Source organism: Gekko japonicus, unplaced genomic scaffold, assembly GCF_001447785.1.
Source record: "Gekko japonicus isolate JY-2015 unplaced genomic scaffold, Gekko_japonicus_V1.1 scaffold9, whole genome shotgun sequence".
Classification (NCBI taxonomy): domain Eukaryota; kingdom Metazoa; phylum Chordata; class Lepidosauria; order Squamata; family Gekkonidae; genus Gekko; species Gekko japonicus.
The window spans coordinates 1891195-1906955 of NW_015168044.1; the positions used below are offsets into that span (position 1 = coordinate 1891195).

The following is a 15761-nucleotide window of genomic DNA, read 5'->3' on the forward strand; positions in this document are numbered from 1 at the left end:
TGACAACACGGGACGAGTATTACAATTTCTATAGTAAAACCATAGAGATTTACAAATCCTAGAGTCCTCACCAGAAGTAACCTCAACATGCCAGAGCAACACCAACACATTGCCTAATTACACCCCCCCCCCCAATTCCTCTCGCACTTCAGGTGCCAGCAGTGAAAATACTGGGTTGATGGGAGATCTCCCACTATAGCAGGAGACCTGGCAACCCTAGGCCTTATCTAAAGCAGATTCAGAATTGCCCCACCCATAATGCTACATTTACCAGAAGCCCTCTCCATCGCCGACACCTTCCTGGGGTGAAGTGGGATTGCAGTGAGACCCCTTGATGATCAATGTAGCATAGACTGAGGCCTTGGATGGCGCAGCAGCCTGGGGTAAGCTTGCATGGCTGCTGGGAACCTGGGATATGAAATTTCCATAGCCTTCAGCATCCCTGACACTACAGTGCACTCTACCTACAATGTCCCAAAATGTTGCATATTGTAAGAACTACATTTCCAAATACCCTAAGCATCTCTCGACTTTGCAGTGAACGTACACCACAGCATCCAGAGCCTGAAGCCCTGCACAGTGCCTCCAGAATCCCTCTGTGCTTTCTCCCCTTATCTTGGAAAGTCTAAAAAGTATGGATATGGGGGAGTGAAAGTGGTACACTTATGCTAAAAGACCTTGAAGCCATGGTTCAAACCAAAACAGGGCCTAAAGGCATGATACATTCTGGACCCAATCTATTAGAAATTCAGCAAACATCCAGAGCATTTGAGTCAGGGCATAGCCACCCACAACTAATCAAAGCTTACTTGGTTTTTTAAAAAAGGAGGCTGGATATGTACTGAATTAGTAGATCGAGTCCACTTTAGTAGATCATTGTGAAAGCCAAATTTAATCAATGGAATGCAAGCTTCTGGGCACACAGTTAATTTGTTTTTGGATCTGCAGCATTCCTGTTAACAGGGCCATGAAAAAAGTAAATATTAACAATAGCCAGCTGTTCCAACAATGTTCCAACATAAGAATGAAATCAATCAATCAGTCAATCAATAAGGAGGACCCCGCTGGGTTAGACCACCAAAGGTCCATGTAGGTCACCATCCTGATCGCAATAATGGGCAAGCAGATGCTTCTGGGAAACTCACAAGAAGTGCATGAAGTCAACAGCTTCTCCCTGTTGCTCATCTTCCAGAAATTAGTGTTCTTCCTGCCTCAAAACCTGGAGGTACCATTTATTTACCATGACTACTGACCACTGAGAGAGAGTTGGATGTTAATTAAGTGATTCCCAAAGGTTGGAAAAGACATGATACAACAACCTTGCTGAAGCTAAGCAGGGATGGTACTGGATAGTACCTGGATGGGAGGCCACTTAGCAATCCTACATTATTAACTTTGAGTTCCATGATGGTGGGAGATCCATCTATCTACGTAGTCTTTTATTTTTAATAGGCAAGTGATTAATTAATTAAATTGAGTTGATTTTGATTTGATAAACTGGTTGATAGCCCTCCCAAAACCACATGCTCTATGATCTATGGCATTAGACAAAAGATATGTATAATGAAGAGAGAGATGGTACTCATACCTTCTGAAGATGAAAACGTATGATTTATGGCAGACACAGGAACATTGGAACACTCAAAGTACTCCAGGTCTTCCTCGGGCTCACCTTTCACCTCTGACTCAGCTGGCTTATGAATGGAGGACGTGGAAGCCAGTTTTTCTTCATCGGTGGCACGTCCATCCCGATTGGGAAGGTCTGGAATATGGGATATGAGCGCTCCATCTTCGTCATCCTGTGCAATTCAGGAGGCAGTTTAAACAGGGCTGAGCACATCAGTCCAGATTTGGGGAAGGCCTTGGGAGGGGGCAATATTCATCAGAAGACTGGAAATGGAATGAACTTTGGGAGGAAATCAGGACACTGGATCTTAAAATTCTGTTTTCCTCCAGTGCATGTTGGATCAGATTCCAGACTGTCTAGCCCATCCAAATAAAGGGATGTAGCTACGAATTCCCATCTTTTGGAATGTACAATTAATTCGCAGCCATGGCCTTCCCACAATCTAAGCTTGCTTCCATGAGGATAACAATGTAAGGCGTGGTCCCTACCTTAGTGCAAACATCTAGAACCAGAGACTGTGTTTCGTATTTCTTCACCTTGCAGCCACTCCTGCAACGAGAAAATGAATACAGATCCGTATTAGGCTTTCTGGTTCTTGGGAGGAAAAGGATGAGAGAGGCAGATGAAGTTAGCTTTCAGGCAGCAGAAGGAAAGGCAGGCCCAGAACTTAAACTAACTCTGCTGAAAACACAGGTTTCAGTGACTAGCAGGGAAACACAGCCCCAGTTGGAGGGAGAGGGAGAGAGAAAAAAACCAGCAATGACTGTAATGTTCAAGTCAAGTTATTCCTCTAAAAATTATATGTATTTTTAACTGTTTCACACACTGTGTATGGCAAGTTCAGGTCTGCCACCATCCGCCACTCCTAGCTCCCCAAAGAGGACGGCAACCTGGAAAATGGCCTTCTCAGTTGTGGAACCAAAACTCTGGAGCTCTCTCCCCCAGAGATACTTGACTGTCCCCTTCTGTCCCTGTCTTCTGTCAGTAGGTGAAGACGTTTTCTGTTTCGGCTATCATTCCCTCAGCGATCCCTCCTTCCTGCCCTGTATTTCAATTGCTGTTTTTATGTTTTGTAGTGACAGACTTCACATTCCTGGGACCCCAGATCACCGCAGACTGTGACAGCAGCCATGAAATTAAAAGACGCCTGCTCCTTGGGAGGAAAGCGATGGCAAACCTAAACAGCATGATAAAAAGTATAGACATCACCCTGCCAACAAAAGTCCGTATGGTCAAAGCATATTCCCAGTAGTCATGTATGGCTGCGAGAGCTGGACTATAAGGAAGGCCGAGCGCCGAAGAATAGATTCTTTTGAACTATGGTGCTGGACAAGACTCTTGAGAGTCCCTTGGACTGCAAGAAGATCAAATCAGTCAATCCTAAAAGAAATCAACCCTGACTGTTCCCTGGAAGGCCAGATAATGAAACTGAAGCCACCAAATGAGAAGGGGGCACTCACTGGAGAAGACCCTGATGCTGGGAAAGATTGAAGGTCAAAGAAGAAGGGGATGGCAAAGGATGAGATGGTTAGACAGTGTCATAGATGTAACGAACATGAAATTGAGCAAACTTCAGAGGACGACGGAAGACAGGAAGGCCTGGCGTGATCTGGTCCATGGGGTCGCGGAGAGTTGGACTGGACTGTGCGACTGAACAACAACAATATGCATTTTAGCTTTGTTTTAATTGTTTGATGTGTTTTCATTTCATTTTAAATATATGTTTTTATTATATATGGTTTTAATCTGCCAGCTGCCATGGTGGACCTGATGAGAAGAGAATGGAGGGGTACAAATTTTGTAAAATAAACACATTCTGATGTCACAATCCACCACAATTATAAATCCTAGTTTGAAATCCTAGTTTGGTTCCAGTGGAAAAAAACCTGCTGGTTGCACAGGATGGACAAAAGGACGTACCTCTTTACTCAATGAGCAATTGAATTTTGGAATTTACTGCTAGTGGCTACAGTGATGCCCATGAGCACAAATGGCTTTAAAAAGGGATTAAACAGATTCATGGAGAATAGGTCCATCAGCCATGTGGACAAGGGTGAACCTCCACAATCAGAGGCAGCAAACCTCTGAATACTAGTGCTAGGAGGCAACATCAGGGGAAGATCTTGGTCCCTGTACTCTTCTGGTTGGCCCTCCAGGGCAATTTGTTGGCCTTTGTGTGAAACAAGATGCTGGACTAGATGGACCACTGATCTGATCTAGAGATGTGAAGGCCTGGGGGAAAACCGGGAAAATTCGGGGGGCCCGTTTTTTTCCTGAAGCCTTTTTTGTTTTTTCCCGAAAAATTGAAAAAAGAAAAAAAATGATGATGGAACATTTTATTTTAACATGATGAATAAAATATTTGAAGACAAGGTGTTCAAATATTTTCAAGAATCATTTCTAATTTTTTGGAAAAATGGTTTGTGTTTTTTGAATATATTACTGCTTGTCAACCCCGATTATATGCACTACCTCAGAAATATAGAGATTTTGTGTTTTATTAATAAGTTTTGTGCTTATGGTTAACTTCTCTCTTCTTGTTTATTAGATGTTGTTGAATGATACTGTATACGACTAACAAGTAATACATGTTGTTAAATATATATATATATATAAATCAATAAAAATGTTATTAAAATATGTATGGTATCAGATTGATCTAATTTCTGTGCACTGAGGACAAGCAAGTTCTAGGTTACAAACGAAACTCTCCAATGCAAGAACAGGATGCATTTCTTCCTTTAGGAGGTGCTATTGTCAGAAGAAAAGGAAAAGGTTTCAGTTTTGTTTTTGCATGTGGGTGGGTATTCTGTTTGTAATAATTGTTTGGATACACTATATTTTTAATATGCTAGTTGTGATAATTTCATGCCAAGTAAAAATGTCCATAGTCATATTTTAGGTTCCTAAAGTAACAGAATGACTTTCAATCTGGAAAAGAAAAAAGAAGTGCTATTGTAGCATTTTTTCAATTTTTCTGAAAATTTCCATTTTTCCAAGCTTCAAAATTTCCGGACATTTTACATCTCTAGTCTGATCCTGCAGGGTCTCATATTCTTATGTACAGCTTTCATTCAGACATTTATTTATTATTTCGATTTATATCCCACCCTTCTCACAAGCGACATCACATCTAAGCGGCGGTTTGATCAAGCTGGTACTTACACACCGAAACTGCATTCAGATAGTGAGATCAAAGAAATCTGCAGTGGGTTTTAAGCAGCAACTGTTCTTCCTAGAAGATTGCCTTGTTCTTCCCAGGATATCATCCCAGTAGTTTAAACATGGGGCGTGAGCACTACATGCTCTAGCATGAGCTGTACCCCTAGAATATTTATTTCTAGTTCTCCATCCAAGCATTCATCCAGTTTCAGCCATCTATATAAGAGAAAGTTAACGAATAACAGACTTGGCTCTCTCCCGCAGGTCAGACATCAAGGAGCCCCCTGGGAAGGGCACAATTATACCAGCAGGCATCCTCCATCACCATCCAATTAACCAGCGGGGGCGGGGGCGGGGGGCGGGCGGGAGCAAAACTGAGCCCCTGCCTGCCTTCTTCCCAGATCACCCTCTGCTGGCTAATTTTCTGCTTAAACAGAACCTGTGCTGCCACTGCAATCTCATACAGTGAACGCAGAGCCAACCATTTTGGAATTACATTCCCATTTCCAAAGATGTCAAAATACATTTTGAAATCTAACAGTTGTACAAGACAATTTTTATAAAAATGGTCATTCAAAGTAAGTTTCAGATCTGAATGGAGTTTATATCCATGCAAACAATAAGAAGAAGAAAGAAGAAGAGGAGATTGGATTTATACCCCGCCCTTCACTACCCAAAGGTGTCTCAGAGCGGCTCCTTTCCCTTCCCCCTCCCCACAACAGACACCCTGGGAGGTAGGTGGGGCTCAGAGAGCTCTTGACAGAAACTGCTCTTTTTCAAGAACAGCTGTGCCAGAGTTACGGCTTGCCCAAGGTCATCCAGCCAGGTGCAAGTGGAGGAGTGGGGAATCAAACCCGGTTCTCCCAGATTAGAGTCCGTGCACTTAACCACTACACCAAACTAGCATTAAAGTAAAAAATTTGGATCGCAGCCATCTTACGCATGTTTGATTGGAAGTAAATTCCACTGATTTCAATGAAACACCCCTAAATAAGCTTGCGCATGATTGCAGCCTCAGATGCCCACCCCTAAATACTGTGCCTCCCTTGGCTTTCACCAACCCTTGGCTCAGAAACCCCAATGCCCTCACAACAATGCATTTAAAAAGGGGTGTTTGTGTGGAGATATTATAAGAATTGCAGACAGTCCGATCATTTTCAAAACAAAATATTTCAATAAAACCTTGCCTTTCCACAGATTACAGCTGATTTAAATCTTTGGTTCTGTCACTGTGTGTAAACCCTACTCTAACTGATTTGCAGACTGCAGGGACACAGAGTTCTCGCAAGGAACAATGGCTTGACCTAGCTGCTTGTCTCTGGCAAGACTTACTTTGCTAACACTTGCAAGCACTATATTTTAAGCTCCTGCAAAACACATGAAATGTATTTGATTTCCCTTTAATGGTTAAAACTCTTCAGCGGGGTATATGTTATAAAGTGAAACAGGGCAGAACAAAAAAAAGGATTCAGAAGACCAGAAAACACTCAGAATTAGCAAACATACACCTGATGTATCCGCTATCATGTTTTAAGAGGCCTCCCCAAAACTTCTGTTGACGTTTGTTTTGCTGTGAAGCCATTCTTAGGCTAACTCTGCTGTCAGCAATGTAATTACCCTGCTAACCAATCAACTTACAGAGATCATAGCTGCATTCAGCTGTCACAGTAAAGTTGTACCCACATGGCTTGTGCTAAACTCATGCCCATGCCTCCCTCCTGCCCCGAACATACCAAATGACCCCTGATTTTAAGTAAACTCCGGGTCCTTCTTGTTGTTGTGTGTGTGTGTATGTGAGTGTGCGTGTGCAAGAGCCAGCCTGAGTTGAAGTTTGTTTCCTCCACCCCATAAGAAGCAATGTTTGTGCATATCTCAGTTTAAACGTAACATGTAAAAACAGCTGAAGCATCACATGGTTAAAGGATCAAAATACGGCGTGCTCTCTTCCAGCTAGGTGTTCCGCTTAATCACTCTTCTTCACCCAAAGAGTGATTAACACTTGGAATTCACTGCCACAGGAAGTGGTGGCGGCTACAAGCATGGACGGCTTCAAAAGCGAATTAGCTAAGCATATGGAGCAGAGGTCCATCAGTGGCTATTAGCCACAAGGTATAGATAGGGACTCTGGGGCAAGTGATGCTCTGTCATCTTGGTGCTTGGGGGGGGGGGTCAACAGTGGGAGGGCTTCTAATGTCCTGGCCCCACTGGTGGACCTCCTGATGGCACTGGTATTTCTGGCCACTGTGGGATACAGAGTGTTGGACTGGATGGGCCTTTGGCCTGATCCAACATTGGCATCTCTTATGTTCTCTTATGTTCTTATGAACATAACACCCCTCCACTGTTAACCACAATTAATGCTAGGCAGAATTTTTCTCTTAATCATGATTTGCAGACTGTTTCCAACCCCTAGTTAACATTAAATACAAATGGTGTAAAGAAGAATTCAAACAATTTGCAAAAATATTGCGATACTTTTTTTTTGTAATTTATGATGCCTAAGGCTTTCTGGAAGTCATGAAAGGAGAAGTGACAACCTCCCTAGTAAGGGTTTAATTCCTTTAGAGCACGGGTCTGCACGGCTCTAGAGCCAGACACAGCTCAGTTTGAAACTAAATATGGCTCTATAAAAATTAAATCTCTAAATTAAGGTTCTTTGCAGAGATTAATCAGTATGAGAAGGGAACGGCATGAAAATATTTTCATGGGATTAAAGGCCTTGGCAGAGAGGAAAATAATACAGAAGTAAAGAGTTGCCAGTAAATTCATTGTTTTCTCCTGATGTAATATTTTCTTTATTATATCCGTACTCCATGTCATGCCTAATATGCCATGCTCATTCAGATTTCAGTGATCCTCGTACCCTAGAACACTGTTTGTTAGACGTCTCATCATTTTGATCATATCGACCTACACCGAGCTCTCTCTCTCTTCGCATGGGCTGTTATTAATGTCTGCTGTGCAATCCACTTTCAGCCTCAGTGAGAAAGACGAACGATAAATACGGAAAATAAATAAATAAAATCCAAGTGAGAACCATGTGCAGATTTACACCAGTGTGCTAGAACTCTGCTGGGCAGGTGGCTCCCGTGTATCACGAAGCCTCACGTGCGCCACTTCCTAATTCAAAAACTGGCAACAACCATTGTTTGGGCTGCAGAAACTTTATAGGCCATAAACATTACATCAGGAATGTATATTTGTACACTGCATATTTTCAGTTATGCGCACGAGCATTCCTGTGCTGGCTCTTTGTCGCTCACTAGCTCTGAATTTTGAAGTAGATGGGCTCTTTAATTGTGAAAAGATTGCTGACCCCAGCTTTGGGGAAAGAACAGCTACATTTTTTGCAGGAGATAGCAGATCTCTCTGTATCAGGATGCATCCAGCCCTTATCTGTCTTCTGGCTTGGTAGGCTTTGCAAGGGTGGTGCAAGACAGACTTCCTGGTGCCAGAAGAGCTGCAGGACCTCGGTCCCCCTCCCCTCACCCAGTCCTTGCTTCTGAAGCTAAGCGAGCAAATGGATCCCAGCCCCCCCATACCCTCCCCCTCCTTCCAAACCCTTCAGCCTTTTTGCACAACCGTTCACTCCCCACCCATGTTTTCCCAGCTTTCACTTTTAGCCCTAAACCATGAACCCTGGATCTATGTATTAAACACTTCCCCAGCCCATTCCCTCTAAATTCCACCACTAATTAATCTTATGCAGTGCCATTCCCTGGAGAGATTCCCATGCCACCATGGCCACAAAAGAATAATACACCCATGCATCCGAACAACAAACAACATCTCGGCCCAAAGCAAATTCTCTTGACTGACATAGAAACAGGTTTTTGTTCTGCATCGAACAGTTAAATAATTCATCCTCCTCCGCAAATAACTCCCTCCCCCAAGAAACACCTTTATCCGTTTTACTGCAGGTGGATGAAGTAAATGAGAGGGATTTGTACCTGAAAGGGAAAGAAGACAAGATCCTATCGCCATCCCTGACAGATGTCAGCAATGGTCTTCAACATTTCCAGACTCGTACTTTACCCTTAAAGTCTATTCTACCACGGTTTCCACGTTTGACTTTTCTCCTCACCCTCAACCGGTCTTCTTCCTTCTCTCCATCAAAATTGCTGCAATACTAGTGGGGCAACCCACCTAAGGGCTGAAGGCCTGAAAGGGGCATGCTACATCTTACGTGCCACATCTTTGTGCCAGCTCTGCTTCTGCTCTTCCAGCTGCATTCTGTTTCCACTTGCAAAAGCCTTCTAAAGTAAACCCTTCCACTTCTAACAACTTGGCTCAAAGTTTGGTTGCAGATCTCTGGACAAGCCAAAGAAAAATGGACTGATGCACTTCAAAGGAGACCAAGGCACAACGCATCGCACTTGATGGTCTCTATTTGCTTTCCTTCTTGCTAGGAACAAAGACAGGGAGCAAAACACCTGACACCACTGCAAGGGAGGACACAAAGGGAATGGCACAGCACAGAGCACAGCAGAACATATTCTCCAGGAGCACCAGAGCTGGAGGGTTGCTCATGCATGCCAAGGCAGGGTGCACAACTCATGCTCTGAGATACAACAGCACATAGCATCATCTCTTAGGCTTTGCACCAGAATATCGTACATATCCATTCACCTGGTCACCTATGGAGAGTTAGGAAGAATCTCTTCCAGGCAATCAGATAAGAAACCTTTGGGAAAGCTGGGGGCAGTCATCTTCTGGCAAATTGCAATCAATGCCATTGATATGGCAGGTCGACTAAGAACATCTATAAGTAACTTTGGTACATTTACATGCAAGCATGTTTAACACACAAATGGAAAACATTTCTCACAGTTATACCTCAACCAGGTAACTAGAGATCAGATGCTGGCACTATGGAACTCAACTTGTTCAGCTTTGTGCAAAACTCATAACATTTGGATGCTGCTTCTGAGAGACAAGAAGTGCATTTTTTCAATCATGCCATAAAGTGCGCCATGGACAAGGCTCTTTCTAACATTGTACAAAGGTCTCAGGCTTCAACTTTTCCAGATGCAGAATTTAGGAGATTCTAACGAACAATTTAAGTTCAATTTTCTTTTGAGCACGAGCTCTAATCACAGACCCTGAATGGCCCTTGCTCTCATTTCTGTCCTTCTGTCAGCCTGTCTGTCTGCATTTTCCTTCTGGGGGTCACCAAGATGGCAATTTCTCCCACACACAACCAGAAATCTGGAAATGTTCCAGGATGACCCGGGACATTTTGATGTGCGTGTGTGGGGGGCACATATGACCCTGCCCTTAATTAACACAGGGAGCAATCCAGTAGGCAGTTTTCAAGGACATTTGAAGAACATCCTGGGGGTTGTGCTTCATGTGTTAGACTGGTCTACCGCCCACTCTGCTGTTCTTGACATCACCCAAACTCTTCAGCCTAGGGGAGCAGCATGCCATTATGCCACAAAGGCCCAATCCTAACTGGGCCAGCAGCGTGGTGTGCTTGTCCCCCATCATGCCTTTTCCAGTGCTGAAGCAGGCATGCCTGTGTGTGTGTGTGTGTGTGGTACTGTTTTCCTACTTGATAAGGCTTGAGAAGGGGACAAGAGCGCTTCAGCCCACCACACTGATTTAAAATGACTGTAAAATGGCAATGGCATCCTTGTGGCAGCCATGAGGACGCCATCACTTTTCATCTGGCACGAAGGCCTGGTTCACACTCATGCAGAATGCTGTGGGAACTCCAGATCAGACTGCAAAATGGTGGGCACAGCTCTGAACATTCCTTTGCTTTAAAAAAACACACACACACGCAAACAGAAACCTAACGCGGCAGGGATAAAGATTCTAAACTTCTTCCATTTGCTTGCCGTGCTTTTTTTCTAGTGGCAGGAAGTTTTTACTAAATGTAGGAGAGCATTCCAAAAAGCGATTCTCTACCTGTAATCTGAAGTGCTGCAGTCCATTCTACCACCTCGGTATATCACCACTGTATTTCCTGCAGATCAGAAAGGCACCTGCATTCCCAGGACATATCCCCATGCACACATCTACAGAACTTGCACAGTCCTACAAAGCACTGAAGACAAGCACAGGGCAAAGACAGCACTCATGCCACAGAGTGGAGCGACTGTGACCTCCAGAGCTCAGACTTATTCGCTCTTGAGGAAGCTCCATCCCTTTGCCTCTAGAGACGTACTGGTTCACAATCTGAGAATCCCTGGCCCAGGGAAAAAAGCCCTATTTTCTTAGGATCGTGTGGAGTACAGGAGGAAGAGAGGGAAGGGAAAAGACACTGATCACACCATTTCTTAGTAATGCCAAGAAAATCAACTGTAAGTCTGACATGCAGGGAGAGCTGCGCAGCCATCTTCCCCTTTCCTCGTTTCACTGGAAGCTAAGCTGTCAGATGAAATAATGTCTTTAAGAGGAGGCTGTGAACCAGAGCCAAACAACAATCTTAAAAAAAAGAAAAAGGCCAAGAGGAAGCTACATGCAGCAGAGACAAAAACCCAAAGGGGGAAAAAAGCCCAAAAGGGAACAAGGAACAAAGAAAGAAAAAAAGAGTACTTACAACAGAAAACAGAGAAATTTCACTTGTTCAGTAGTCCTGATGCACCAATAATGGACAGACAAGAAAGACAGGCAGAGAAATGGAAGGGGGGGGGGGAGAAAATAAAGCATGTGAAAGACCTGGATATACTTCCTTGCTAGATAAAATGCAAAGTTTAATTTCATGAGTGGGGAAGCATGCGAAAGAAGAAATGTACACTTCCAATGGTCACTGTTGCTGGGAGACCAGAACATTTCTAAAGAAGTGAGCTCGCAGGCTGCGCACAGTGCCTATGTTAGAACTACACAGTTGGGTGGACCTGCGACTCAGTGGCAGACCATCTGCTTTGCACATAGAAGGTCCCAGGTTCAATTCCCCGCCATCCCCAGTGAACAGTATTAGGTAGAAGGTGATGTGACAGGCCTCCACCTGAGACTCTGGAGAGCTGCGCCCAATCAGAACAGATGAAACTGACCTTGACAGACCAACAGTCTGATTCAGTAATAGGGCAGTTTCATGTGCGAGCACAGAAAAGGTACAGCACGCGGCGTGCAGAATTCAACAGTTATTAAGCCAAGTTTCTAGCCCTTACAGCTACAAAAGTACGTTCAAAAGTTATGCTGATAAAGCCAGCTCAAATATCAGAAGCCAGAGAGGTGCCAAGTGAGATTTCCAGGAGCTGGAAACAGAACTTAAGCATATTTAAGTTCTCTCAATATTTAGAAAATTTTACATGAGAGTATAAAAAATGCAAGTAGAATAGAAGAATAATTATGCAAATGTGCATAATTCCTACCAGATGCAGAGTTCAGATGGCTTGGGTACAAAATTTTACTTATTATGGCACAATTTCATGCACTCTTGCTCACTGACACCAAGCGTACCAGTAGGTGAGCTTTGGGGGACAAAGTTCTCATTTGATCTCTAACCACTAGGGTTGCCAGGTCCCCCTTGGCCACCAGTGGGAGATGGGAGGTAGGGTTGCCAGTTCCAGCTTAAGGAACTCCCCAGGCAGTGGAGTCTGGCGAGGACAGGGCACTTGGGGGGGCGGGGGCGGGAATGACACCACAGAGACATCAGCTGTAATTCCAGGGGATCCCCAGGTCCCACCTGGAGGCTGGCACCCCTATTAACCTCCCACCTCTTATAAACTAGCTGAGCTGACATTTGTTGCAGGACATCTGAACTGCTGTCTAACACCAGTGGCACCTACCCTCTCCCCATATATACCAGCTGCTGCAGTGTACTGGATCTATACCCCCAAATGACCCTCACTTCTCTACAAGGTCCCCAGTTTGGCTGGCACAAAACAGATCGCCTCCATTAGGAATGGAGAGCCCTTTCAAATGTTTCTGCCTGAGAAGTATATCCATGTAGATGATATCATACATGCACATTTAAGTCTTCTCATGTGTACAGTGCACACAGGCAGGGAAGCGCAGGCCAATATTTCAGCAACCGGCATAAGTGACAATTTCGGTATGAGATACAATTTCTTTCATGGAAGAGCTTCCAGTGTAGAATATTTTTTTTCATATTGTGGAAATTCTGACTCTCACCCGTTTGCTAGTATTTGCTGAATTTTGAAAACCTGATACCTCAAGGGACAAAATACACAACACATGCGATACAAGTCAGGAAAAAGATGAAGAAGAAGAGATTGGATTTATACCCCGTCCTTCACTTGGGAGTCTCAGAGTGGCTTACAATCTCCTTCCCTTCCCCTCCCTTCCCCACCCTGTGAAGTAGGTGGGGCTGGGAGAGCTCTTTCAAGGACTGCTCTTGAGAGAACAGCTCTGAGAGAACTTGTGACTGACCCAAGGTCACACCAGCAGCTGCATGTGGAAGATTGGGGAACTGAACCCGGTTCTCTCAGATTAGAGTCCGCGCTCCTAACCACTACACCAAACTGGATATGGGAGCCTGACCCAACACCTTGTCATGCATAGGTTGTCCTTCTCTGTACAGCTCCAGACCCTGTGATGGGGAACAGGAGCTTCAGGCTTCCCTCCCACACTTTTGTCGTCAGTGGAAATGGCCATGGGTGCTGTTTGTCCCTTCCTCAGCACAGCCCCGCATGGCAGTTTCCACCAGCGAAAACAACATGGGAGGGGAGTCTGAAGTTCCTCCTCCCCCCTCACAGTGTTGGGAGCTACATGGAGCAATGGAGAAGTTTCAAGGTGTCCTGGCTTACGTAATTTGTGTTGTGTATTTTGGGCTTTAAGAGACACAGAGGGGGAGACGCAAGTCCTATCTAAGTAAGCCAATGGCATTGGAACTGCTTGCTCTAAGCACTTCCAAACCCTGTTTGGCTATTCCGCCCTTGGCTCTCACTGGTCCTGTGACTGCCCTTGGAGCGCTTAATAATTAAATTTTAATAATTAAAGAGGGAAGGTCTAAAGCAGCCATGGGGGAAATGTAGCTCCCCTGTACAAGCGTCATTTCTGCTCTGCTGGCCTTCCACAAGACTGTATCAGGTTTTCTCCATCCAAGGCTGCTGGATTTCTGCCTCTTGTGCAATCCAAACGTGACTGGCTCAAGCTATTTTGATGCTCTGAGTGAAAGTTAACTTTTGCTCTTCCCTGGCTGCATCCTGTTGTATGGGAAAGGAGCAACAGTTTTCTTCTCAAGAGAGCAACATCTTTAGTGGCAGCAGAACTGCAAGTGCCCCTTCAGGCTTTTACCAATCAAAGCCCCCTTTTCCCCAGTCTGAATGAATGAAAACTGGATTCATATGAACAAAGCTTGAGTCCAGTGGCACCTTTAAGACCAAGTAAGTTTTATTCTGGGTATAAGCTTTTGTGTGCATGCACACTTCTTCAGATTCTTAAGATGCACATCAAAGCTTATACCCAGAATAAAACGTTGTTGGTCTTAAAGGTGCCAGTGGACTCAAAATTTGTTCTGCTGCTTTAGACCAACATGGCTACCCCCACCTGAATGTATCGGGATTCATGTGGTAACTGCAAGACAGGTAGCTTTCAAGTGGCAACTTATACTGATAAACTATTATTAATAAGAATAGTAATCATTTACAGAACACATTTCAAATGTTCAACTGTTTCATATACATAACCTCAATAAACCTTACACAAGTCCTGCAAAACAGGACAGTATCTTTATGTCTAGTGTTGAGAAAGTGAATAGAATTTTCTTCCTCTCCCACCGTACAGGTACTTAAAGGTAAAGGCTCCCTTGCTCGAAAGCCAGTCGAATCCGACTCTAGGCTTGCGGTGCTCACCTCCGTTTCAAAGCCGAAGAGCCAGCGCTGTCCGAAGATGTTTCCGTGGTCATGTGGCCGGCATGACTAAACACCAAGGCGCACGGAACGCTGTTACCTTCCCACTGAAGTGGTACTTATTTATCTACTTGCAATTTCTTGCTTTCGAACTGCTAGGTTGGCAGAAGCTGGAACTAGAGATGGGAGCTTACTCCGTCTTGCGGCACCCGGGTCTTGAACTGCTGAACTACTGACCTTCCACAGCCTGCAGTCCAGCATCTTAACCACTTGAGCCACCGCAGGTACTTGGGGTCACCTAATTACATTGATTGTGCTAGCCTGATCTCAGAAGCTAAGTGGGGTCAGCCCTGGCTAGCATTTGGGCGGGAGACCACAGAGGAATACCAAGGTCACTACACAGAGGCAGGCCATGGCAAACCACCTCTGAACATCTCTTGCCTTGAAAAGACCTCTGGGGTTGCCATAAGTCAGCTGTGACTTGATGGCACTTTCCACCACCAAACACACTGATGCACAATGGGTGCCCAAAAACACACAGTCATCAGATGCTTATTTGGAATCATAACTTGCCAGTCCCCAGTCTTGCAATCCCAATCCCTCTCAACAGCTACAGCCACTCACTTTTTAAAACACAGGGTCAGGGTCTCTAAACAAATACAGCAAAAACTGTTCCTACATTGTACTACTGTGGACAGAAGAATTGGACACCCCCCTTTTGGGGAAAAGAGACCTTATACAAAGAAAGTTGGTATGCCAAGAAGAAGACAAAGCTAGGGTCCTTTCACTGACTTGCTAGTCTTCCGTGGACAGAGGGTGTTAGCATATCCAATCATACAGTCTACTCACCTGCAGTGTAAAGTGATACAGTCCAGAAACAATTTTACTCCTAAGAGTGTCTGTAGGCACTGCTACTTATTAGAACACAATCCCATCTATTTAATCATGCTGGGGAACTTTGCAGTTTGACTGACAGGAACACTCACCTCTGAATGCCTTCCTGCATCCCAGAAGCTAAATGGAGAATGGACCCATTTTGGGCATACAGCACATACGAGGTACAGCCATGCAATCAGTGCTTGGCATCTCTAGTTACTAAGGTCTAGAAGGCTAAAACAGCCTCAGCCCAGACTCTGCTGTGTTGCTCAGCCAGGTGGACTGGACTAGGTGGGCTTACAGTCAAACTTAGAAAACCTGTTTTCACAGGG

General features: G+C 44.5%; 1 protein-coding gene across 3 annotated transcripts in view; it reads right to left on the minus strand.

Annotated features, from left to right (window-relative positions):
* TACC1 (transforming, acidic coiled-coil containing protein 1) overlaps window positions 1-15761 on the minus strand; it is a 61819-nt gene that overhangs the window by 21245 nt on the left and 24813 nt on the right. The window contains exons 4-6 of one of the 3 annotated variants that reach the window (XM_015414233.1): window positions 11337-11372; window positions 2116-2176; window positions 1673-1799 (exon numbers count right to left, since the gene is read on the minus strand). In XM_015414233.1, coding sequence (XP_015269719.1) covers window positions 1673-1799; window positions 2116-2176; window positions 11337-11372 — 224 coding nt within the window. Of the gene's footprint in view, window positions 1-1588; window positions 1800-2115; window positions 2177-11336; window positions 11373-15761 lie in introns of all 3 variants that reach the window. The other 2 variants (XM_015414231.1, XM_015414232.1) reach the window with 2 other exon arrangements.